This window comes from Capra hircus, chromosome 8, assembly GCF_001704415.2.
Source record: "Capra hircus breed San Clemente chromosome 8, ASM170441v1, whole genome shotgun sequence".
Lineage (NCBI taxonomy): Eukaryota > Metazoa > Chordata > Mammalia > Artiodactyla > Bovidae > Capra > Capra hircus.
In genome coordinates, this window is record NC_030815.1 from 46,116,402 (window position 1) to 46,143,760 (window position 27,359).

The following is a 27,359-nucleotide window of genomic DNA, read 5'->3' on the forward strand; positions in this document are numbered from 1 at the left end:
AGTCAGACAATTCTATTTAAGCCAGGGAGATTTTTCAGAGTGGGTTGAACAATTTGCTACCAGGAGAAAGGAGCTTTAATTTATCCACCTTTCCCCTCTGCCATATTGCAGTGAGGATTGTTCTGAGACCATGTTTCTGCTTTGAATCCCCAGTTGTTGAGGGCCCACCACATTCTAGGCGGTGTATTAGCTGCAAAGCAAGTGTCCAGCATGTGAATGCATATATTCTTCCTAATATACTTACTGCTATTTTGCTGGTGATAAAAGAAAAGATTATAAACCAGGTACCATGTAATAAAAGCAAAGACATTAAGCTGTAATTGTTCTGAGCTTATAAATAGAAAGGCCATTCTATCACAGCTGCATTGCCTGGCACGCCTCTGTCACTGCAGCTCAAATAAATTTAGACTAATAAATAAATTAAATTGCTGATACTAATGGTACCATAAGGGAGGTGCATGGTATAAAAACACCAATGGCATTCCTTTACTTCATTACAATTATCTTAGGCAATTACAATGTGCCAGGTACACACTAACCACTTCACATACACAATCTCATTTAACATTCAGATCAACCCTGTGAGAGAAATATTTGATTCTTATTCTAGAGATCAGGAAAGTGAAGTCCAGAGATATTCAGTAACTTGCTCAAAGTCACAGGGCGTAAGATGTAGCAATGGATTCAAAGCCAGTGCGTTTAATGCCAAAATCCAGGTTCTCCCACTTCCACCTCTCTTTTTCTTTATTTTACCAAAATGCCTCTAATGAAGATCAGCTATTAGGTCTGAAGTCCACCAAGGCCTTGCCAACCATCGAGGGAAGGGGGCTTGGTCCCAAGTTCAACTTCCCAAATCCTAACCCTGTCAACAGTGTTGACTGACCCACATGCCCTATTAAAGAGGTACAAATTGTCATCTAGTTTGAATTCGAAATCTTTGTTTCACTGAAAGAACGCACAGTGACATTACACGTATGTGGCAAAGATGTAGAGGAGAACAGATGGTGCGCTTGGCGTGCTCTTAGAAACCTTATCACTCAAAGAAGGCTTGTTGGAGGAGCCGTCGGGGTCACGTCCTGCTTTTTTTCTCAACTGTGTTCAGCTTATAAACATTCAAACGCTTTACAGATGACATACCTACCTTTCTATATGTATGTTTTACTTCAATCAAAGGTAAAGGAAAGGGAAAGAATGGTCCTTATATTAAGCAGAGCACAGTAAACTCCGCTACTTAACTCCCAGCGGCAACTTTCATCAACCTATTGCCAAACTTCTTTCATCTACAGCTCACTCTCTTCCTCTCCCCACCGGGTTATTTTGAAGTAAACGCCAAATTGTGTAGTTGCGTCTGAGAATGTGTCTCCCTGTCTTAGGTTGTTTTCTCTGTGCGATTTCAGGCCATTACATGTACGTGGACTCTGTCTACATCAAGCACTTCCAGGAGGTGGCCCAGCTCATCTCCCCGATGACCACGGCCCCCATGTCTGGCTGCCTGTCATTTTATTACCAACTCCAGCAGAGGAATGGCAACATCTTCTCTGTGTACACGAGGGATGCAGCTGGCCTCTATGAGGAGATCTGGAAAGTGGGCGACCCAGGGAATGCTGTCTGGAACCTTGCTGAGGTGGAGTTCAGTGCCCCATACCCCAAGGAGGTACGTGTGCCTGGTGTGCCCTGGCCTGGCCACTCTGCAGAGATGCCACCGCACCCAGACGTGGAGCAGGAGACACTGCAGTCTCACACTCATTCCTCCTTCTCCTTTGTGTCTCAGTCTCAATCTCCCTTTTCCCTTCCTGGGCCTTTCCCACTTTTCTCCCTTCCTCTGTATTCTCTCTGCCTTCCTCCTCTATCACTTCATTTTCTAGAAGAGTGTTTCTTAATAAAGACAAATATGGGAAAGCCAGTCAACCAACTAGATTTCTTGGCCACACTCTCCCTCTGAACTTGCACTGTGGTCGTGTGAGTTCAGATGAGATTAGTGAAACTCCTACGTGAATCTCACTCTCAAACTTCAGCTCCTGACAGCAGCTGTGAAGGTTCCCCTTACCTGAGGGAACACTCCTTCTAAATTTTTTTTTTTTAATGACTGATTTTTTCTTTTCTCCTTTACAGTATAAATAATGTCATAAAAATCAGAAATAAACATGATTTTGCCCCTAATTTGAAGCAAGCCTTGGGGCCTCTAAACTTTTTATGGTTTAAAACTATTCATTTACATGAGTGGTAAATGTTGAGTGCAAAAGAATTAGAAAATTCAGAGAAGCAAAACAAACTAAAACGCCCTACACCAGCCCTGCAAAGAAAAGAACTAACATCTTGGTATTCATCCTTGAAGACCTTTTTGTAAGCACATATGTTAATACATATCTATGCATGTATTCTGGGCTTCCTAGGTGACACAGTGGTAAAGATTCTGCCTGCCAGCGCAGGAGACGCAAGAGACTCGGGTTCAGTCCCTGATTTGAGAAGACCCCCTGGAGAAGGAAATGGCAACCCACTCCAGTATTCGTGCCTGGGAAATCCCATGGGCAGAGGAGCCTGGCAGACTACAGTCCATGGGGTTGCAAAGAGTCAGACACAACTGAGCACACACACACACACACACACACACGCACACGCACACATGTATTTCTGTACTGACAACAATCCAACAAAGTAGATAAAATTATCCCCGTATTCCAGATGAAAGAGGAGGAAATGCAAAGCACAAGATGTTTGCTGTTTTGTTCTAGGTCACACCACTGGGGAGTGCCAGGGTGCTAAGAAAGTTTCCTGCACTAAATCTGACTTAAATTTGAAGGAAGAGGGGAGCTCTGTGGTTGCAGATCTGGGGCTCTAAAGAGAGTCTTAGTCCCCACAGGTTGTGAACATCCCCTGCTTTCACTTTGCACTTTTTGCAGTATCCTGCCTAGTTCCGTTTAGAGTGCAAAAGAGGCCGATGATCCTCTGGATGCTTTTCAGTAGTGCCATCTGCTCACCTGATGTGGTGTTTCAGTGAGTGTTGGGGTGGGGTCTCGGTTTCAGAAGTGTTCTGTCCATGGACTGTGTGCCTGCCACTCCCTTTCCTTCTTCCAATTCCCCCTACCCCAGACAGCCCCAGAGAGGGGACTTTTGTAGTATGTGTGCTATTTCCTATTCCAAAGTCTAGCCAGGCCTTGATTTGCTCTTGCAGCCCAGTGGAAAAGTTTCTGTGAGTGTGGGTTACAAGGAGAAAAAGAAATGCACATGCTGCTTGAGAAAGTTTTCCTTCTATTAGAGTCACAAGTCACATGCACAGTGAAGGCGTTGTCCTTGCAAATTCTTTTCATCCAACCGTAAACTCCTGGGGCAACATTTATACGAGTGAGACTTTGCTGAATTTTCTTTTTAATCAGTGCTTGAAAAGTTACCATTTCTGTTTACTGCTTAAGTTTACTACTAAACTTAAGTACATATCCTTTTGAGTCACACATGCATGAATTTGCCCTGGCAGTTGGGACTCATTACATCAGGATTATTGGCTCCTGGTAATTTCCGAGAAAAGAAACTTACCCTGCGGAAGGAAATCAGCGAATTTAATGTCCCCATATTCTCAAATGAATTTTTTAAAGGAAGACAAATATCTGAACAATAGAGAACACAATGACACAGAGGCTGTGATTTGCTAATTATGATTGGAAATATCCTTATTCAGTAAGGGTATTTAGATCAGTCAGTAAGATCAATCTGTTGTTGGCTTTATCACCTTGAAAATGAAATGTCATAGGCCTATGTTGAGCTTGTAAACTGAATTTGCTCCTCCTCATTCACCCAAATCTGTCCCCTTGGTTCTCAGCCCTTCCTCCATTGCCAGAGACAAACTTCCAGGGTTGTCTTAGATTTTGGAGAGGCCAAGTGTCTAAGGACCATTGTTGTCAAACTGAAACGGACAATCTTATCCAAACTCTTTTCTCAAAAATTAAGAAGTTGAGACCTAGAGGATAAAAAGGACAAACTAGAGTTAATTAGTGGCCAACTAGACTCAAATATGAATACCAGTTCAGGAGGGGGTCACCCTGGAGAAAAAGGCATGGATTTAGTTCAGAGCTTGTTATGCATCTGACTCCATAGGATCTATATATACAGTATCTCATTTAATCACATCTACAGTCCTACAAGGAAGATGTTAAAATGTCTATTTTATAACAAGAAAAGTGTTTCTCTGAAAGGGTTAGCTATGTCCCCAAGGTCACCTAGTAAAATGACCACAACAGGATTTGAACTCTGGTCTGTCTGCCTCTAAGACACCATTCTCCTTAGCAGAGGGTGAAGACTAGAGGCCCATGGATCAGATCTAGCCTATAGTGATTTGTCTAGCTGCTATAGTGGTATTTGTTTGGTTTTATTTTGCACACATATTTGTTTTAGTTTTTGAATGAATTGTCAACATTGAAAAATCTGAAGATTTCAAATAAAAATCTAGTGATCAAGTCCTCTTGACAATTTGGTGAGTCCAGGCATGTTAGGCCTAAATTTGCACCTGCCAGCAACTGACAAGGCTAAGTAGCAGCTGCCCCCAGTAGATGAGCCTGGCTCTCCATTTCACACCATTTCCTGCTGCATCAGATGAAACCCATATCACGTATTTACATTATGTAACTGGCCTGGGTGGGCACTCGGATTTCAACCCCTGCTCAACAGCGTATCTTATGTTATCAATCCAGCAGGATAGTCTGCATATTTCGGTGGTTTTCCCAACACAGGTGAGTGTTGTGCTCACCATACTTGATCCCCATGGAAAGCAGAAAGTCATCCATTGAACTCAAAACTGGTGGCAGAGAAGACAGTATAACTAAAGGGGCCTGAACTCATTAATAATCCCATCTTCTCTCTATTTGAGCATGTCAGGATATGCCAAAATCCTAGCATTTGTACACTGGAGTTCTGGGCCTGATTCTGCCTTAGGCATCAGGTAATCATCTCTGATTGCTGCATCTTTGTCCAGATGGACATAGAATTTTATGCATGAAAAAGAGAACCTGGGAAGGGCTTAGGGCTCTGTGAAGGGCAGGATCGCCTTCTGCAAGCAGCATGCTGCCTCTTTAATTGAAGTTCATAAAACAGATTATTGAGTCTGCAGTTCTATCAGCAAGTGATATAGGTACTTTGACGCGCAAGGGAGGCGAAAAATTCCACCAATAAAATGCAACTTAAGGCTTAGTAGTCACTCTCCCCCGAAGAAACTGTGAGGGAGGGAAGCTGCTCAAATACCTATATACCTGGCTCAACCAACACACCATTTTAAGTCATAGTTACAAGCATTTAAGCCTAAAAGAAAATATGTAAACAAGTAACATGTCTTTCTCCTCTGCAGGTTATTTTTGAAGTTGCCTTCAATGGTCCTAAAGGAGGGTATGTGGCCCTGGATGATATTTCTTTCTCTCCTGTTCACTGCCAAAATCAGACAGGTAAGCATTCTCTTTTTCTTCTTCCTCCCATTTGGGATTTTCCTTTCTCAACAGATGCCTGGTCAGGACTTGCTTTAATTCCTTCTAATTTCCTCCTCTTTTCCTTTTTTATCTCATCCTTAAAAAATTATTTAGCCAAATAGTCATTTCTCTGTTATTTTACTCTTTTTTTTTCCTCTCACAGAATGAAACTGATTTTCCTGACACCAGAGGTCAGTTTTCCTGAGTTAAGGAGATTTTATCTTCTCTACGTACTAAGAAATTAAAATTAAATAACTCCCCCCACCCATTCCATCTTTCTCTTTAAACTAAATCTTGGGTCCATAGACATGTGTGTAGAGTAGACAGAAAAAACTCTCAAAAACTACTGAGTAGAATTATAAGAACTCTTTCTAATTTTATGAACCTAATTTTTAAATGTCCTCCTGTTTAAAGATGTTAGTATTTGGCATATATCTGTATCAGAGAAGGTAATGGCACCCCACTCCTGTACTCTTGCCTGGAAAATCCCATGGATGGAGGAGCCTGGTGGGCTGCAGTCCACGGGGTCGCTAAGAGTCGGACACCACTGAGCAGCTTCACTTTCGCTTTTCACTTTCATGCATTGGAGAAGGACATGGCAACCCACTCCAGTGTTCTTGCCTGGAGAATCCCAGGGACGGGGGAGCCTGGCGGGCTGCCGTCTATGGGGTCGCACAGAGTCGGGCATGACTGAGCGACTTAGCAGCAGGAGCATACATCTGTATGATGGTTTTGACTTCAGAGTACGTATTCAATTTCTCTTTCTATTGAATTTTATCATGACCAATTTTGTAATTTCCGTAAATTTTGTGTTTGTGAAAAGAGGGGGAATTTTTACTTTCTGGGAAATAGGTAAGCAAATCAATTCAAAGTGAATTAGAAAACAAATACTTTAGAATTAGAAGGGTGACACTATAATTGATAACCCAGATAAATGCCTTCCTGCCAATGCAGGCGACATAAGAGACGTGGGTTTGATCCCTGAGTCGGGAAGATCCCCTGGAGGAGGGCATGGCAACTCACTCCAGTATTCTTGCCTGAAGAATCCCATGGACAGAGCACTGGTGGGCTATAGCCCATAGAGTCGCAAAGTTGGAAACAACTGAAGTGACTTAGCATGCACACATGCACAAATAAATGCAGTCAACCTTACCTTTTAATGAATTTGTTTCCTTGAGAGGCCCCAGGGAGACACAGTGGTCATCCATCTTATTAAGGAGACTGTTCTGGGTTTTGGAGTGTGGGAAGTAAATTTTTGAATTTGGTTTTGGTAGTGTAACTTTTGCTTAAGATAGAGTTGGTCTCTAATTTAATATAGTTTTGAATATATTCTTTTTGTAATGTGCATATATGTATGTATCTATTTTTACAAAAATAAGGTCATACTATACATATTATATATAACTTGCTTTTTTTCATATAATAGTACATAATGGATATGTATCTATGTAAACAATTATGGGACTACATCGTAATTTCTAATGGCTATAAAGCACTCTAGCATATGGCTTTATCATCATTTATTTAAACAGTTTCCTACTGTTGGACAATTAGGACATTCTAATTTTACAACCTCAGATATGCAGGTGATAGCACTCTAATGGCAGAAATTGAGGAGGAACTAAAGAACTTCTTGATGTGAGTAAAAGAGGAGAGTGAAAAAGGTAGGTTGAAACTCAACATTAAAAAAGCTAAGATCGTGACAACCAGTCCCATCATTTCAGGGAAACAGAGGGGAAAAAGTGGAAGCAGAGACAGATTTTGTTTTCTTGGGCTCCAAAATCACTGCAGACAGTGATCGCAGCCATGAAATTAAAAGATGCTTGCTCCTAGGAAGAAAAGCATTGACAAACCCAGACAGCATATTAAAAAGCAGAGATATCTCTTTGCCAGCAAAGGTCTGTAGAGTCAGAGCTGTGGTTTTTCCCCAGTCCTTGTGTATGGATGTGAGAGTTGGACCATAAAGAAGGCTGAGAGCCAAAGACTTGGTGCTGTTGAACTGTGGTGCTGGAGGAGACTCTCGAGGGTCCCTTGGGCTGCAAGGAGACCAGAATAGTCAGTCCTAAAGGAGATCAACCCTGAATATTCATTGGAAGGACTGATGCTGAAGCTGAAGCTCCAAAACTTAGGCCACTTGATGCAAAGTGTAGACTCATTGGAAAAGTCCGTGATGCTGGGAAAGATTGGAGGCAGGAGGAGAAGGGGAAGACAGAGGATGATATGGTTGGATAGAATTACTGACTCAATGAACATGAATTTGAACAAACTCCAGGAGATAGCTGGGGACAGAGTAACCCAGCATGCTGCAGTCCATGGGTTGCAAAGAGTCGGCCATGACTTAGCTTCCCTACTGAACAACAATAACAAATGTTGCTATTCCAAGCAATAATAAAATAACCAATTATGTATATCATCACTCAATTAACTAAATTTTTTTTCTCTTAGAAAAATTTTACATTGTGAAACATCTTGATTGAAGAGTATGTCCTTAAGAATATGTTGTGTGTGTTTGGTGTGTGTGTGTATCTTAGGGTACTATCAGCCTCCAGAAAAAGCCAAGACTACTTACTTGCAACAGTCACATGTGAGAATGCCTGTTTCTACACACCTATACCAACCACGGGTCTTGGTAAATTTTACATCTTTGCAAATCTGATCACACTGGATCAACCAAAGAGCTGTCAGATGCCTCAAGTTGGGGCCAACCAAACTCTCTTCAGGACTTTTAATCTTATCTGGAGTGACCCAGAGATGGAAGAAATTCTAGGGGGAGATAGTTGAGCAGTTCCTTCTACCAAGGCATTCTGGAATTGCCAGCCTCCTTCCTGTTCAGCCTTCTCGACCTCTTCTATTACATCCTCACAGGTTTCCATAAAATTTCCCTTTTCCTTCTTAAGCAAAAGGTCTTTCCTTCAGGAAAGATTGAAAAACCATGAAAAGAGTGTTTTGGTGCCGACTCATAAACGTGACTGGCAGTTGCTGCTGGCAGTTGTCTGGGAGCTCAGTTAGGCCTGTCTCCTGAACCACTTACACATGATCTCTCCAGGAAGGTGGTCTCAGGGCTGTCAGACTTCATTGCTGGCTGACTTCCGGCGAAGCCATGTTCCAAGAGAACCAGGAGGAAGCTGTAGCACCTTTTATGACCCAGCCTCAAAGGTTGCATACCATCACTTCCTCTGGATTTTATGGGGCAAAACAGTCACAAATTCATATTATGTCCATCGTTGCATCAGTCCATCTTAGGATTGTTAGATGGCATCAGATCAAGAAGAGGTGTCACATACGATTGCTGTTGGTGAAGATATTTACAGAGTTGAAGAAAGTCCTTTCCTTGAAGTAGAGAAACCCACCATGGGAAGCCTTCAATTGATGAGGAGGTTGAAAAGCTGAAAGCTTGTCCTGAAGATCCCAGACAAGCCCCCAAGATGATATCTTATGGTGAATGGTATTGGATTCTTGATCTCCAAAGAAGATTTATCTTCGGGACCAGGGACCAGGCTTTATCACTCAAGAGCTTTTGTGAAGCAGAGTTTTATTAGAGGATAAAAAGGGACAGAGAAAGCTTCTGACATAGACATCAGAAGGGGGACAGAGAGTGCCCCCAATTTTGAATATATTCTATAAGCAGAGGAGCTTAGAATATTTTTCACTCAAGCTAAATTGTTACCTCCAAATTACAGAGAAACTTGCTAATTAGCTGAAATCAAATATTAGTTTTAACTAATTCTACTTAAAAAAAAACAAAACTAGTGAAACAGAACAGACTTGATTTACATATTTATATGCTCTAATTAAAGTGATTTAATCCTAACAGTAATCAAAAATTAAGAGTCTCTAAGTTTGGCAGAACACAGAAACCAAAGTGGTTTTACTTCTTTAAATATGATTGCTCCCTAATTCCATCAGTTAATGTTTCAGTGATGTTAATAATAATTTTACAACCTCTTTAACATTGTTTTTAGAAATTTTCTCTTCTCAGTCACTGGACATTTACATTGAACTTTTAAAAATATTTCCAAGTTATGCATATAGAAGAAGAGGTGTTTATTTAGCATCTATACTGGATAGGAAGTGGAGTAAAGCTGCAGCTGGAAGGTGATAGAATCTACTGAACCACCAAGATACAGAATATATGTGAACTCTTTTCGACTGACTGATGAAAAGAAAAGAAAGATTCCAGCAAAATAAGGACCATTTGTTAAGAGAGATGGTGACCCCTTAGTCTGTGAAATCCAGCCCAGATAAAGACCCTTCCTCCATAGGGACTACGAGGGATTCACATTTTTATATAGTTAACCAAGGTTCCCTATTGGTCTTCAGAATCTCCTAGTATACCAGCTTTCCTTTAAATGGTTTAACTGCATAATCAAAGTATTGTGCTTAAGAACCAGGACTTTGGACTCACATCCCTACTCTGCCATTTACAAGCTGTGTGACCTTCAGCTTGTTACCTAATGTCTCTGAGACTGTTTTCACGTTTATGGGACAAGGATGGAAGAATCTGTTTCATAGAATTGTCAGGAAGATTGATGATTTAATAATGTCTGTGATAGACTTGGAACAGTATGGCACACAGAAAATGCTTGGTCATGAGACCTAATATTATTTACATAATTTTCAAAATACTACCATTCATTCCCTAGAAAACAGGGAGTCAGATAGAAACTAAAGAGAACCAGCAAAGGGCACTGCCTTGATGAATGTGTAAGCTGGAGCCTGTTTTGTGCCCTTCATTAAGCACCTGTTGGCCAGATTCTGAGTCTTAGAGGCTGAGCCCTCTAGTTTTCCTACTTCCTTTTACATTTCACAAATAGTTTATGTCCTTCTGTTTCATAATAGGTACCAACATTCTTTTCTTCATCTTGGTTACCTCCAGACTTATCGTCTCTGCTTTTCCCAGCTGGATCTGAGATTTTCTTCCCTCATCTCCCTAGTAGGTTGAGACAGGAATTACTTCAACATATGAAGCATCTTGTTCCCACCATCTGGTTGCTCTTAGATTAATCTAGTTTCCCAGACCTGAGACCTATCTCAGAGTCACAGGTATTAAGCACCAGCTGCTTGTCATCCCCCCAGATATTTCCCGAGGATGCTTACAGAGTATAGTGAAACCTTACCCCATCCTTCCCTTTCCAGGCCTTTCCCATCTGAAAACTCACCATCCACCACATTTGACCCAGAACCTAGACCATAGGAATAAGCTCTCCTTTTAATCTGTAAGTCCTTGAATACCTAACAGGTGATTCCACTCACTTCTCACTTCTAGAAATACTGCCTTAATGCCCAGCTGCCAAACAGAGAGCTCCAGTCTCTGCCATATGCAGACCTAGCTTCCTCTCTGGCCTTGGATTCACCCCACACCCAGGCCAGGCTCTGGGAGAGTACTAACACTCACAGATATACCTCTAAAAGGATGTCTGTGTAGGCCTAAGTCCCAAAATTGACCATTCACCAACAACACACTGCCTAGACCTCTTGTCTGGTTTGGAAATGTGGCTCCAGTTGTTGCCTAGGCTACAGCTGCAGGTGTCACAGTCTTCCTTAACTCAGAGGCCTTCAAGCATCTCCACAGCCTGATCAGTGACCCAGCCCTGCTCCGTCGTGATTCCTCAGTCTGGTGCTAGGTCCCACTCGCTGTATTCCCTTGCCAGCTTTGAGCTGTCCCAGCCTGCTTTCAGGCTGCTACTGCCGCTGAGTCACATCAATCCTGTCCGACTCTGTGTGACCCTGTAGACAGCAGCCCACCAGGCTCCGCCCATCCCTGGGATTCTCCAGGCAAGAACACTGGAGTGGGTTGCCATTTCCTTCTCCAGTGCATGAAAGTGAAAAGTGAAAGTGAAGACGCTCAGTCATGTCCGACTCTTAGCGACCCCATGGACTGCAGCCCACCAGGCTCCTCCGTCCATGGGATTTCCCAGGCAAGAGTACTGGAGTAGGTTGCTTTTAGGCTGGCCTGTGCTAAAATAAGAGCTACTGCGCAAGTCTAACAGTCTAAAGAGCACCACACCCAAAGTCTCTCTAGCACTACAGGGGCTGATAAGCCTCTTAGATCTCAAGGACTGATACTGAGTTCATCTCTATGAACTCCATGAAGCAGAGGAAAAGATGAAAAATATTCCCAACCATTCTTCTCCAATGAAGACTAGTTTATCTTCTCCCTCTATCAGTTTAGTTTATCTTCAGAGCCTCCTGATTCTAAAAAGTTCAAACATTGGAAATCAAGTAATTAACTAAATGGTACATTGTGAGGCTCAAAGAGAACTTTTTCTTTTTCTTTTTGATGGGACAGGGTGATCAACTAATGCTCAGGAGCTTCCAATTTCCTCTGATTCCTTCCTATGCTTCAAATATGTTATTAACACTCCTCAAATTCAATCGCCACTTGACACATACTTCTGAAACAAGCCTGAAGCAAAGGCTTTTCATTCACCTCATGTGTTTGGGGATCTCACTTTAGGTCATATATAATAAGCCCTCTGGCCCCCATCTTCAGAAATTAGATAGTGTCTTATGCTAGAATAAGCATTCTAGTTAAAAAAGATTTAGGTTTTAAGTTATGCTTTTGAGGTTTTCTTTTTATCAGAAAACTGTCTCAGGACCCCTGACAAATCCACTGCTAGGACTAAGTGTTTAGCAAAAGAATATAACTGTGTCCTCAGAAAAATCTTCTCTGTGTGACTCAGTTTGTCACTATGGAGACAACAGAGCCTTGCTTACTTACAAGTTTTACTATCAGCTCTCACCTCCTCCCACACACCTAGGAAATGGGTTATGGATCTCTTTTGGATGACCAAGAAGATTATCCTTGGGATATATTCCTGATGCATAATGTCACTGACCTTCCACTCTCTTTATCCATGGCTTTTGGGAGTGCTGCCCTATTTTCTTATCTGAGTGGCTATCTGTAGGTCTGAATTTCCATCTGCTTTTTCATTACCAGGTTGAAGAGGGGTGACTAAGACTGAAGACCATTATGGGGTTTCCCATGGGCTCAGATCTCTGTGGGGGGATGTCGAAGGATCTTTGTTTGCATGTTGTCATAATCATTTTCAAATGTATATCTTCATGACTTTATCTGCACAGCTTCAAGATTCAACTTGACGCTGACAGAGTCAGGCAGAGCAGTGGGTTACCACCAGTCTTGGAGCACTGAAAATTCTCTTTCTTTCCTTCTGTCTAGTTCTTCAGGGGCCTCTCCTTGTATAGTTGCTAAGGCATATTGTCTCAGATATGATCAGATTCCAGTTATGTAGGAGCATTTTCTTCCTATTCTTTTTTTGTATTGTGGTTAGTTACTTACTTTTCTTTCTAATTTAGCATTTTTAAAACTCTTTACTTTTGTATCATTTTAAACTCTGACACAATTTCCAAGATTATGATAAGGAACTCCCATATACTCTTCACCCAGATCTACAAATGTAGATTTTGCCAAATCTATATTTGCTTTATCAACCATTTAAGAATAGGTTATAGATATTATGTCCTTTTACCATTAAAAGGCTTCCGTGGTGGCTCAGATGGTAAAGCGTCTGCCTGCAGTGCAGGAGACCCGGGTTCGATCCCTGGGTTGGGAAGATGCCCTGGAGAAGGAAATGGCAACCCACTCCAGTACTCTTGCCTGGAAAATTCCATGGACTGAGAGGCTCCTCAAGCCTGGTAGGCTACAGTCCATGGGGTCGCAAAGAGTCAGACATGACTGAGCAACCTCACTTCACTTTACCATTAAATACTTCATTAGGTATTTTCTAAAACCAGAGACATTCTCCAACATGCTATGGGATAATTATAAAATTCAAGAAATTTAACACTGATACAATATTATCAATTAATCTATAGTCCATATGCTAATTTCACCAATTGCCCCAATAAAGTCTTCTATAGCTGTTTGTTTTCCTAGACCAAGATAGAGTCTTGGATCCCTTGTAGCATTTGGTTGTCATGTGTCTTTCATCCACTTAGTTGGGCCAGCTCCTCAGACCACTGGAATGTTTTCTTACTTTGAATATTGACAAATTGAGAGAATAGTGAGTCTTTGTCCCTAAACAGCTCTCTGTTTCATCAGATTCCAATGCCTAGAACTCAAGTGTTTCTCCAGAGATAATTTTCCACTTATTCAGAACAGTGCTACCTCTGGCCCTAAAAGGTTGTGTGTGCTTAGTCACTCAGTCATGTCCAACACTTTTGTGACCCAATGGACTGTAGCCTGTCAGGCTCCTCCATCTATGAAATTTCCCTGGCAAGAATACTAGATTAGGTTGCCATTTCCTCCTTCAGGGGATCTTTCTGGACCAGGGATCAAACCCTTGCCTCCTGCATTTCCTGCATTGCAGGCGAATTCTTTACCACTGAGTCTAAAGATAATTTTCTGCTTATTCAAAACAGTGCCGTCTCTGGCTCTAAAAGGTTAAGCCAGTATATGTCAGCATGCAGAATAAGATTATACTTGGCTACAGTGAGTGTGTCCCAGACCGCAGCAGTCTCATCCCCTCTGGACTCAGTGGGCAATATGAACAGTGAGGTTTAGAGTTACCTGTTGCCAGGACCGCATTATTTTTGAAAGAGCAGGAACCTTTTATGTTCCATTTCCTCCAGGTAATCTGGGATGAGGTGATGTTTATAGACCAGAGTAAATGACACCAGAATTCATCAAAAGCCAAAATAAAAGCAGAACCAGTGACAGAATCGGTGTTTGAACAGTGTAATTTATACTGAATAATGATTCTCTTCCAGCAAATCAGCTCCTGCTACTAACGTCAATTATAAACAGACAGTGGCTGTGCTTCTGACATAGAGATTGATCAACAAAGGAAAATTATTTCTGGAAAATATTATTTCTATATATCTGTCAGAAAGAAATTAAGAATTCTATAAAATCCATACTTTTTCTCTTTCTTTTTAATTTTGTATGAGTGAAATTTGATTTGTGAAGAAGTATGTGAATAAATGCTCTCAGTCTTTACATCAGGAAAGGGAATTTCTTTTGAAGTCTGGTCCTTTGGGTTTTTTGTAGAGAGTGTGAACAGAGCTCCTTCTTTCTACCCCTTAAGGGAGGAAAAGAACAATTTTCCTGTCATGCTGAAACGTGGGTTTGATGCTAACCTGTCAGCATGCCATTAGGGTAAAAATATTTTTGTTGTGTGTTGCTTCTCCAAGCTCCCCTAGTACAAATGTGTACATATTTGTCAATCAGTTGTCATCCTTTGAGATCCTTGGGTTTGGCCTACTTTAACTTTGATTTTCCTTTGCTCAGAGCGTCCTTTTAGTGCCCTTGAAGCAAGCTGCAATTTTGAGGAAGACCTCTGCAACTTTTACCAAGACAAAGAAGGTTCAGGCTGGACCCGAGTGAAAGTAAAACCAAACATGTACCGGGCAGGAGACCACACGTCAGGCCTAGGTAAATCAGAGTCTGTTGTGTGGGATGTTGTGGTGGGGGTGGCGGTGGGGGTTAGTATTCATGCTCCATTTTCCAGTTGTTCTCACCAAGACACCAGCTTGAAAGAGGGGGGTGGGTGGGGGGACAGCTGCGAAGAAGCAAAGACAATAGGTAATCTTGGGTTTGACCATTTTTCAAAACTGGAATTCAAGTTGCTGTTCTAGCAAATGTATTTACCGGTTAATTAAGTAGTTAAGCCTTTGGAAATTGCTCTTCACTTTAGATAGAGAAGTACCTTTAAAAACCTATTAGATTCCAATTACATGAGATATCCAGAAAAGGCAAATCCATAGAAACAGAGAGCAGATTAACGGTTGCCAGGGGCTAGGGAGAGGGGGTGGGGAGTGACTATTCAATGGGTATAGAATTTTCTTTTGAGGTAATGAAAATATTCTGGAAGTGGGTAATAGTGGTTGCACAGTCATTGTGAAAGTACTGAATGCCACTGAATTGCACTCTTTAAAATGGTTAAAATGCTAAATTTTGTGTTATATGTGTTTTATTGCAGTAAATAATACATGGTGGGACATAAAAGCTATCACAGCTGTTGGGAAGTATTGGGTGGGCACTTGATGGATGGGCCTACACGAAGCTCTTAGAAATCAGTGCGAGCTCCCCCAGTGGAAGGATTATCTATCACCATAAAGACAGCCCTTGTGAAGTCCACTCCAGTAGAGACTAAGGGAAAGGGCTTGTTCTCAAAGGGTTACTGTCTAATTAATATTTATATACTGGGTATGGGGGTGACTTACCAGAAAGCTGATGAAGCTGGTTTCAGGGCCCCTCACTTTCACCAGGTGCTTGCAATTTTATACTTGTAATTTTATATTCTTTGCTGAGAGGTTGCAAAACTTAAAGAATTACAGAATAAACACCTATTCTGACCTTGGCCAGCCTAACCCCTGGGGGGATATGATAGTGAACAAATCAGGTATGTATCCCACCCTCACTGGCTGACCATTATTTCAGTGGGCAAGAAAAACATGACAAACATATATACAGATAGACGCGTGATTACAAATTGTGGTGTGTGCTGTGAAAGAAATAAAGAGTTAGCTGAGAGAGAATAAAGAATCTCCTTTTGGTCGAAGATTCAGAGAAGTGGGTTTTAGCTGGAAGAATGGGAGCAACCCAGGCAGAAGGAACAGCATCTCTGAGGGCCTGGAGTTTCGAAAGAGCCAGACACTGCCAGGAATTAGGTTAGTGTGGCTGCACCATTGAGAGGAAAGTAAAGTAAAATGAAGTTAGAAAGGGAGGTAGACCATAGATGTGGCAGGCCAGAGTAAGCAACTGGGATTTTACTATAAAGGAAATGAGAAGCTATTGATAGGTTTTAAGTAGAGCAGTGAAGGATTAAATTTAGACTTAAAAAGATTGCTCTGGCCGGTGTATGGCTACCTGTGTTAGTCTGCTCAGGCTTCCATAACAAAATATCACAGACTAGGTGACTTAAACAACAGTTTGTTTTCTCACAGTTATGGAGGCTGGGGAGTCCACAATCAAGGCACCACTGGGGTTGGTTTCTGGTGAGATATCTCTTCCAGACTTGGACAAGGCACCTTCTCACTGTGTCTTCATATGGCCTTTCCTCTGTGTGTGCACAGGGGGAGATGGGGGCGGGGGCGGGGGCGGAGGGGTTGGGAGAGGAGAAAGAGAGAGATGTTGTTTCTTCCTCTTCTTACAAGGACACCAGTTGCATAGGTGTTAAAGCCTCGACTTTGTAACTCATTTAACCTTAAATTGCCTCCTTAAATGCCCCATCACCAAATATGGTCACACTGGGGGTTAAAACTTCAGCATATGAATTAGGGTTGGGGAGGGGACATAATTCAGTCCATAACAACACTCATGAAATTACCAAAGAAGCTTTTGCCAGGTTAAATGAAACTAAACTGTATACCAAAGACTGCTCCCAAAAGAGAACTGATGGAGGAGGCTCAGAAAAAGGAAAGGGGGAAAAAAAGTAAGGTATTAGGCTTTTTCTTTCTGCCCCATCTTTGTAAGACAGAAGGACCTGTTTTAAGTTTACCATGGGGGTGGTAGAGCAGGTGGTAGGGGAGGTTCTTGATCCTATTTTTTCATGTTATTTAAAAGAAGTAGGGGAAAATCAGATATTCAGCACCTGAGAGGGTCTATCTGATTAAAAACCTGCTTTTTAGGATCCAGTTTAACATATGACCAAGAGAGTAAGCTCTGCCTGGATACATAAACCACCCCTACCCTTCACCCCTCAAGGACTGCCAGACCGTGCAACCTCTCCCACTCCACTGGTCATTGTGTTGCAGGAAGGGGTACCCCTTCCAGGGCCCGACACTGGGCTCTTGTCTAACACTCGGAAAAGAATTGTCTGAGGAGACACATCTGCTGACAAAGCAAGAGATTGTATTGGGAAGGGCACCCGGGTGGAGAGCAGTAGGGTAAGGAAACCCAGGAGGACAGCTCTGCTGCATGGCAGTCTCCATTTTTATGGTGATGGGATTAGTTTCCAGGTGGTCTTTGACCAATCATTTTAATTCAGAGTCTTTCCTGGTGGTGCGTGCATCGCTCAGCCAAGATGGATGTTAGTGAGAGGGATTCTGGGAAGTGGATGAACACGCGGTGTCTCCTTTGGACCTTTCCTGAACTCTTCCTGTTAGTGGCGGCTTATTAGTTCCGTATGAGTATGAAGTCTCTCAGCGGGGAGTTGTTAGGGGAAGCACGGTGACTAAAACCGCCCACCCTGGCCAGGCACCATGGTAACCATATGCATGAGTTGTTTTATGACAGGAGATCCTGGTAAAAATACAGAACTAATAAGCCACCACCAACCGGAAGAGTTCGTGAAAGGTAGAAAGGAAACACCGCGTGTTTTGAAACAGAGCATTTCTCCTGGGTTCCCTTACCCTATTGCTCTCCACCTGGGTGCCCTTTCCCAATAAAATCTCTTGCTTTGTCACCACATGTGTCTCCTCAGACAATTCATTTCCGAGTGTTAGACAAGAGCCCGGTTTCGGGCCCTGGAAGGGGTCCCCCTTCCTGCAACAATTGCAGAGATAATAGGAAAATCCGCTCTGGGCCTTGTGTTCTCTGCAACCCAGTACTACTCAGTCTAGTTGTCAGCTCTGTGTCTAAAAAGTAGAGAACCACAAGATGATTTCATCCTTTTTGTTTCATGAAAGGTTATGGAATTCCCTGGCAGTCTAGTGGTTAGGACGCTACTTTTTTTTTAACTGCTGAGGGCTAGGGTTCAATCCCTGATCAGGGAACTAAGATCCTGTAAGCCACATGGCATGGCAAAAAAAAAAAGTGTACATCCTAATTGATGGCTAAAACCTGAGCATATGCAGTTGGAAATCTATGCTGGTTTATGAAGTTAACTTAAAATTGGAGGTTTATTAGCAAAAGAGTCACACAGATATTTTCTATCACCCAGGCCACAGACATTGTTAAATGCTATCACTTAAAGCCTATAGAATAGTCTCTTTTGGCAAATTCCACTACTTTAACCAAATTTTTCCACTTGATGATCTGGGCTGAATTATTTAGGTTTTTCATTGCTGATGCACTGAAAGCTTTGTCCTATTCACAGGGTATTTCTTGCTGGCCAACACAAAGCTTACATCACAGCCTGGCTACATTGGAAGGCTCTACGGTCCATCCCTGCCGGGAAACCTGCAGTATTGTTTGCGTTTTTATTATGCCATCTCTGGATTTTTAAAAATGAGTGACACCCTAGCAGTTTATATCTTTGAAGAGAACCATGTGGTTCAAGACAAGATCTGGTCTGTGCTGGAGTCCCCAAGGGGCGTTTGGATGCAAGCTGAAATCACCTTTAGGAAGCCCATGCCCACCAAGGTACAGTGGAATCTTTCTGCAATTTCCAGTCACTGGACTGGGTTAGTGAGTTTCTGTTTAATTATTTTCAACTGATGATGCATTGTTTTTCTTCTGTTCAAGCTGAAAGTCCCACCCTCACATCCTGTTCCCCGGCATGTGTGAGTTATATCCTTCACTTCTTTTCAGTGTTCTCTCTCTCGGAATCATGGCTACATAGGGAGTTTGCTTGTTGCTTAATTCTTAGACTCCCTGAGAATAGTCCAAAGAGAGAGAATATGTGAATAAAGTTCTACACTGAGGCTTTAAGGTCAACACCCTAAACCTCTAGCTGAACACAGGATGGGGAAGCTCAGTAAAATAGGAGAGCCAACTCAGACAGAAAGAATTCACATAAGGGAACCATCAGAAGCTTATTGATAGAAGTAAGAAAACAGAGATCTTTATCGCAAAGGAAATGCAAAACAAAATTGTGATCTCTTGAATTTTACAGCTCATAAACTTAAGGAAGCTTAACAGATACAATAAATTCTGTTAACTATTAATACAACCCAGATTACAACTGGAAGGGGAAAACCTGTTTTGTTTCACCTGCCAGTTGGTGAGAAGATCTCTCTCATGCACCCTCTGTGCAAGAAAGAAGGTCCCTTCCTTCAAGCAGATGCCTCACAATGGAAGCTCAATAGATATATCATTGAAGAGTGGCTGTTCAGTTGATCATGTTCGTAACTAGGCTCCCAAAGAAAAGATATACACAGCAGAGCAGTAGAACTTTCTTCACACACATTAATGGTTCCAAATTTCTCTTAGTTATACCATTTGGACAGAAACATCGCTTTGTCTATAACTTCCTGGCAAAGAAATTTTGCACACTTTTTCCATCATGATGTTGCTTGGTTACTCTTAGTCCATTAGAATACACACCAGGGCATGATTAAATCTTTACAATGATTAATCAAAGATCTTTGAAAATATTTACCAAAAAAATGTTTCCCCATTGCTAGGCAAGAAAAAATGATGATTATAATGACATGACAGCCTCCTTAACTTACTGATTTCTAAAAGAGTCAAACCAATTTATGATACCTGTAGTAGAATATAAGCACAGAAGTTTTAACACATTCTCATAGGCACTGCTTTTATTGTTTTCATGCTAACTAAATAGGTAGTCCCCATTGCCAATTATTTGACTCTCTCAAGTAGTTATGGTAACACACACACCAAACATGTACCTAATCCATACAATCAGGGATGCACGTAATAAAATTTTTACTGTACTTCACACCCTCTGTTGCTAATGTTTTTAAAGAGGGAAAGTATAACAAGCCTTTCATTCACTTATTTGACTTTCATTTATTTATTCATTTATTCTTTTATTCAACCATACGTTATTAGGTATAAGTTCAGTGTAAGGGATATAAAGATCAATGAGGCTCAGATTCTACTTTTGAGAATGAGATCACAGATGATAGAATATGAAGATACAAATATGTAAACAACTAACAACAGTGCAATCTCACTGCCTCACAGAAAGGTTATATAGAAAAATAGAGGAGTAGTTCTACCAACTGGACACATAAAAATAAAGATGAATAGAGGACCAGCGTGTTTGGAGGGTAAATGTTCAGGCCATGCCGGATTCTAACTCCTTTCATGCACTACCCACCTGACTCCTCTCTTCTGCCTGCCCCCAGCCCCTCATCTTTACTCACAAAACATGGGGTGTTAGTAACTTATCTACTCCTAGGTGTCAGTCCCTGCTCTTATTTGACTCCCATGGAATGGAAGGAAGCCACCCAGCAACTAAAGATGCCCCAGAGAATTTGCGCTTTTCTTCTTTGACTGACTTCCAACCCTCCCAACAACCACACAAATCCTACCCACCTACTTCAGGAAAAATTGATCTAGACCCAGTGTGGGCAGAGAAGTTCTTATAGCCTCAGAAGGAGCTAGTATGGATTCAGTCCCAGAGCTGATGAGGAGACGGGACAGTTCAACACAAGCAAACTCTGGACACGTGTCTGAAAGAGGTGAATAGTTTTTGGAAGGTCCTTGCTAAACAGAACCAGTTTCTCAGAGAGTGAGAGAACCATTTGGCATTCGTACAGACTGCACTGAGTAAGGGAGGAAACTAATCTGTAACATATACAGGTAGAAACAAACGTACATATGGTATTTCAGAGAAGAAGTAAAATGAAAAGTCAGAGTTTCCCTTACCACCCCTGTACTCAAACTCCAATTCTACTTCTTTTTCTAAACGTTTTTACCCCTGATTTTCTGATGTTTTTCTCTATAATTCCAGATATTCTATTTCTGCCTCATTTCTTGATTCATTAACCTTAGCAGTATTTGCTGACTCCCTTCTATAAAAAGAAATTTGGCTTATTTATACCATTTCCTTTCATTTTCTCTATCCTCCTTACAATTTTTTAGTTGTATTTTTATTTTTAACTTCTCTTGGTTCCCTTGTGACTCTGATACACCTAATCACCTGTTTCTGCTCCCATCGACTTCAGGTCGTATCCTATGACACTCCAATATGTATGGCGAATACATTTTCACCCCTCTGTCCCCCCTCCCCTCACTTACCCTCTCCACCTCTCAGTTTTCTCAGCAATACATTTGCTTGTACATAGAAATGGCTTAAAACATTTCTATTCCTCCAGTGAAGACTTTGAGCTTTGCCAGTAGCAGGATTTCCCCGTATGGGCCCCCTTGGCAATTTGGAAGGGACAGTGCTGCCTCTGTAGGCGGCCATACCTCCCATGATTGGGATTTTGTCATCTGCAATGACAGCAACCACCCAAGTTATTTCCACATGTTTCCATATGGCCCCAGAGGTTCCAGGCCATCCTTGGATGAGAACTGTGGCTTTGTAAGTTGATTCTGAAAATTGAAATTAAGATCTAGCCCCACCTACAATCCATCTTTGCCTGCTTGGATCCGTGCTCTGCGGAGCAGCATAGTGGTAATGAGGGAGCCTCCCCTTCAATGACCCTCTGGCTTCCTGTTGCTCTTCTGGGAAAAGGCTCGCCTGCTCTGGCATCAGCCTCTCCCCAGCCTCGCCTCTTACTCCCCCCATTCTAATAACATTGCAATCAGTTCCTGGAACACACTGCTCTCTTCCACCTTGGGCCGTTGCACACCCAGTTTCCTCTGCCTACACTCTTGTTAATTCAGTCACTGGCTTGAACTTCCCTTCTGCAGAAACTCCTTTTCTGGCTCATTCCTCAGAATAGATTAGTGTTCCCTGGGCCTCCTAGGCCTCTTCTCCATCATTCTGGAGACAGGATAGCACAGCAATTAAAAGAAATGATTGAGGAGTCTGTTTTCAAATCTCCATTCTATCACTTAAATGACTTTGCAATCTTAGTTTTTTCCCTTAATTGAGATATGATTGACATGCGTTTGAGGGGCACAGTGTAATGGTTTGGTGTATATATTGTGAAATGATCACCACAGTGCATCTAGTTAACATCCATCACCTCACATAGTTCATGAGTATTTTTTCTTGTGATAAGAACTTCTAAGATTTATTCACTTAGCGACTTTCAAATATACAATACAGTTTGCTAAATATACTCACCTTGCTGCTCTATAAATTTAAAAGTGAAGAAACTGAAGTTTCCAAAAGTTAATATAGTGCTATTCTTGCTGTTACCTTGCCGCTGTACCCCAGACAAAATCCTTTACAGTTGTGCCTTTAAAATACATCTCAGATATGTTTACTTCTGTGTCCCCAACCACCACCCTAGTCTAGGCCACCATCATTTCTTACCTAGATTGCTCCATATCTTTCTATCTGGTTTTTCTGCTTCCACCTTGCTCTCGACACTCGCATGCAGCCACCAGAATCATCATCTTGAAATGGAAATAGGATCAGGCCACTCTCCTGCCAGGAACTGTCCTATGGTCTTTAGAATAAAGCCGCATTCCCTCCTGTGGCTCATCAGGCCCTGTACCATCTGGCCCCTGCATCCTTCGTGAAATTCACCTTCCTTTGCTCTGCCCATGATCACATGGTCACACAGTCCCCATGGTCCCGCTGGCCTTCTCTCGGTCTCCTGAGTCCCAAGGCCTTTCCTTCACTGGGGACATCATGTTTGCAGTCTCCTCACCCACCTATCCTATGTCAAGATGGTTCTTGTTCTTCTGTCCTGGTCAGGTGTCTCCTTTTAGACAGGAACTGCCTGACCACCTGGTCTGCAACTGCTTTTTCCATCCCCAGATTATTCTACAAGATATCACCAAGTTTATTTTGTGCATAGCATTTACCCTGATCTGAAATTTTCTCATTTGTTTGTCCACTTGTTCATTGTCCATCTCTTTTCCCATAAAAATATGACACTGAAAAATGAGTAAGTAAAAGAATGAGAGTGGACTTTCTAAGGCTGGTAAGTGACAGAGCTGGGGTTTGATCCATGGTCTATAGACTGTCAGAAGCCTGCCCTTTGCCTCTGGTATGGCAATCCTGGGTGCTCAGGACTTCCACCCAGTTTTGGGGAAGGCCTGTTCTTCTGTAGTTGGAGAATGTGAGGCTCCCAAATGTGCCTTGGGGCATGGGCACCATCTTTTATTTTATTTAATTCTCACAACATTCCTGTAAGGGAAGTGAAGTATCTCCTTTTAGTGCCCTTGGCCTTCTAGAAGTCAAAGTTATACCAACTCCGGGTCACATCCTACTAGAAATGGATGCCTAAGCTCAGAGTTCGCTGTACATATGTCACTGTTGTGAGGAAAACCCTTCCCTGCCTCTGCTTCAAGTCCTCACTGCCCCATTCCTTAAGCCAATCAAGGGCCAGTGGTCAGGGACCAACTCATCGAGAGTGAGTGGCTGCCTTTTCATACCTGTTCCCTGGCTGAAAGCCTTGTATGTGAATTTTGAATACACCTAGCCTAATTTTCTGGAGAAGGCGATGGCACCCCACTCCAGTACTCTTGCCTGGAAAATCTCACGGACGGAGGAGCCTGGAAGGCTGCAGTCCATGGGGTCACTAACAGTCGGACATGACTGAGCGACTTCACTTTCACTTTTCACTTTCATGCATTGGAGAAGGAAATGGCAACCCGCTCCAGTGTTCTTGCCTGGAGAATCCCAGGGACGGGGGAGCCTGGTGGGCTGCCGTCTGTCAGGTCGCACAGAGTCGGACACGACTGACACAGCTTAGCAGCAGCACCATCAGCAGCCTACTTTTCACTGGTAGAGATGTTTGGTACATATGTGTGAGTATCTGTGCTGCATAGTCAAAATAATAACAACAATAATCTCTTACTTTCACATTGCTCCTGAGTGTGACCTGCTTTCATGAACATTATCTTCACCTCTCAGTGAGTTGGCTTGTGAGACTAGAAATGAGCTGAGTGAGGGCAGCCTGCACAGAACTGTAAAAAAGTCAGGACTTTTTTCCCTCTTTCCTTTTGTTTGTCCCTACATGTTACCTCATCTGTGCCTTCCCAGGTAGCTTCCACTCTGAATGCTTCTTTACCTTTATTTCAACATTTGCTCTTAACCAGACCATTTTAAGGACAATGGGTTGATTTGATTAACAAGTCCCTGCTAGCTCCCAAGTCTAATGTTTGATGGAAACTATCATATATATTAATATTTCTATTTAAGGAATAGTAGCAATGATAAGAATGTTCCTGAGATCATTCTAGCCAAACAGCCATATGGATGGATTATGTATAATGTCATAGCTGCCAACAGGACTAGGGACTTTCATTGACTGCTTTCCATGTGCCAGGAGCAATGCTAAATATTCGACATGCATTACTTCATTTGGTTCCACAACACCTTAGGAAGGAAGGCTGTATAGCTGCATTTAACAGATGAGGGAAATTAAGGACCTTGTTCAACATCACACAGTTACTAAGAGGCAGAGCAGAGAGGTAAATCCAAGTCTTTTTCAATCCAGAAGCCACGCCTTTTGTACTATGCTTTATGCCCCTAGCTCTCTTCTGGCTTATGTCAAAACTATAGGATCAGGTGAGGAGAAACCAGCCCTAACTCAAGACTTCCAAAGATTTCCGGGACTTTATTATTGACTCTCAGTTGTTCTATTTTAGAAATCACTTTGGCTCCAAGGAGCCAAAATTCAAGGCTCCAAGGTCAAAACTTTGGCTCCAAAGGTCAAAATTCAAGGTGCTTCAACATAGACAAAGGAGATCTGTGGGGTAGAAGGAAGAATGGCATCATGCCTGAGACTTGGCTGTGGATTCTCTGGCTTTTATGTCTTTATACTTGGGGCTAGGTATGTGAGTCTCTCTGAGCCTTGCTCTTCTTCTTATACAAAATGGGTGTATTAGCAGTACCTACCTCATAGGCTTATGGTGCATGTAAAGCCCTCAGCTTAGCACCTGGCACGTAATTGCCATTGATTAAATGTAGCCGTAGAGAGAGCAAGAGTGAGAGAGAAAAGAGAATTCTTTAGTCTCTTTTGAACAAAGAGACTACAGGATTTTTTTTTCTAGGTCCTGATCCTCATAAGGATTCATAAGCATCATATCTTTCAGTTCAGTTCAGTTCAGTTGCTGTCGTGTCCGACTCTTTGCGACCCCATGAATTGCAGCACTCCAGGCCTCCCTGTCCATCACCAACTCCCAGAGTTCACCCAAACTCATGTCCACCGTTTGGTGATGCCATCCAGCCATCTCATCCTCTGTCGTCCCCTTCTCCTCCTGCCCCCAATCCCTTCCAGCATCAGAGTCTTTTCCAATGAGTCACCTCTTCGCATGAGGTGGCCGAAGTATCATCTCTTTAGTATGTGACTAATTCTGTACCTTAACTTTTCTTTAAATTAAAAATCAGGTCTGAGTTAAACATTCATTTTGATAGTACCAGACTGCTATGCTTACATAATCATTAACTAATATATTTGTTAATGTTTTAGAAACATTTTGAAAAACCATGAATCATGAAATGGTTTTCTTTTTCCTTTTTTTTTTTTTAATTTTTTTTTATTTTTTTTAAATTTTAAAATCTTTAATTCTTACATGCGTTCCTTCTTTTTCCTTTTAAAAAAATGTATTTATTTGGCTGCTTTGGGCCTTTGTGGGATCTTCGTTCTGTCATGCAGGAACTTTCGTTGTAGTACTTGGGCATAGTTACTGTACAGCATGTGGGATCTTAGTCTCAGACCAGGGATCTAACCCAAGTCCCCTGCATTGCAAGGCAGATTCTTAACCACTAGACCACCAGAGAAGTCCTATGAAATGGGTTTTCTTGATCTGATTGTCCTTAGCACATTACTAAATATAGAGCAGTAATCAAGACTTACACTGAAACTTTCACACACCAGAAATAGTCATGAGGAGAGCGAACAATTCACTCCAGAATGCTTTTCCTGAAAGCCAAAAGTCAGGAGAGACTAGAGTCATTGTCAGAAAGTCTGTAATGATGAAGCACAAACATTAGCCTTTATATTCAAATCCTTGGGGTGACATTGTGCTTGGTCACTAAAGAACCTATGTTAGGTCCTGCAATATCTTTTGACTGGAAAAGAATTTTCCTTTTAAAAAAAAAAAGGATTTTCCTTTTAACAAAAATCATTAAGTAGTCTATTAATTAGAGGCACTGGAAGGAACTCAGTATCATGCTCATTAAATATTTCTTTTGAAAAAAATGTTAAATGGCCCATAAATGAGAGCATGACCAGATATACTCTTTCATCTGGGTCAGGCTTAATGATCAGCTCAATAGTCATTAACATCTGCATGGTAAACCCTTCAAAATCTACATCTTTATTCTGTTGTAAGATTAAAGAACAAACTTCAAAAGTCACTTAAGAATATAGAGAAAACCTTCATATAGCCAGTTTGAACAAATATACATTTTTTTTAACCAGTTCAGTTCGGTCGCTCAGTCATGTCCGACTCTTTGCGACCCCATGAGCCGCAGCAGGCCAGGTCTCTGTGTCCATCACCAACCACCGGAGTTGACCCAAACCCATGTCCATCAAGTTCATGATGCCATCCAACCATCTCATCCTCTGTCGTCCCCTTCTCCTCCTGCCCTTAATCCCTCCCAGCATCAGGGTCTTTTCCAATGAGTCAGCTCTTCACATCAGGTGGCCAAAGTATTGGAGTTTCAGCTTCAACATCAATCCTTCCAATGAACACCCAGGACTCATGTCCTTTAGAATGGACTGGTTGGCTCTCCTTGCAGTCCAAGGGACTCTCAAGAGTCTTCTCCAACACCACAGTTCAAAAGCATCAATTCTTCGGTGCTCAGCTTTCTTCACAGTCCAACTCTCACATCCATACACGACTACTGGAAAAACCATGGCCTTGACTAGACAGACCTTTGTTGGCGAAGTAATGTCTCTGCTTTTTAATATGCTGTCTAGCTTGGTCATTGCCAGGGTCCAGCCCTGGTGGATCCAGGGAATTCGAAGTGAGGACGGCGTTGGCGAGGAAAGACTTATTTATTTATTAATATAAGATTAGATTAGGGAGAAATAGTGTAGTAGGAAAATTAAGTGGAGACAGAAGGCTGAATAACTTGGTTTACGTGGGAAACCAATAAAGTTCCAGACAAGGAGTTTGCACCATCGATGTTAGGCCACCAGCGTCCTCTTGAATATCGGGGGGGGGGTGCCCCGCCTTGGGCTCCCCCTCGCGTGAATCTTAAAAGCCGGGACAAGTAAGTATACATGGTGAGCTTCCAC

The 27,359-nt window shown here is 42.1% G+C and overlaps 1 protein-coding gene across 2 annotated transcripts in view; it reads left to right on the forward strand.

Annotated features, from left to right (window-relative positions):
* MAMDC2 (MAM domain containing 2) overlaps positions 1–27,359 on the forward strand; it is a 163,746-nt gene that overhangs the window by 90,440 nt on the left and 45,947 nt on the right. For both annotated transcript variants that reach the window (XR_001295975.2, XM_005683720.3), the window contains exons 6-9: positions 1,398–1,654; positions 5,333–5,426; positions 14,698–14,841; positions 18,449–18,714. Coding sequence is in view for 1 of the 2 variants with exons in the window: in XM_005683720.3 (XP_005683777.2) it covers positions 1,398–1,654; positions 5,333–5,426; positions 14,698–14,841; positions 18,449–18,714 (761 nt within the window). In the remaining variant the exon portion in view is untranslated. The remainder of the gene's footprint in view (positions 1–1,397; positions 1,655–5,332; positions 5,427–14,697; positions 14,842–18,448; positions 18,715–27,359) is intronic.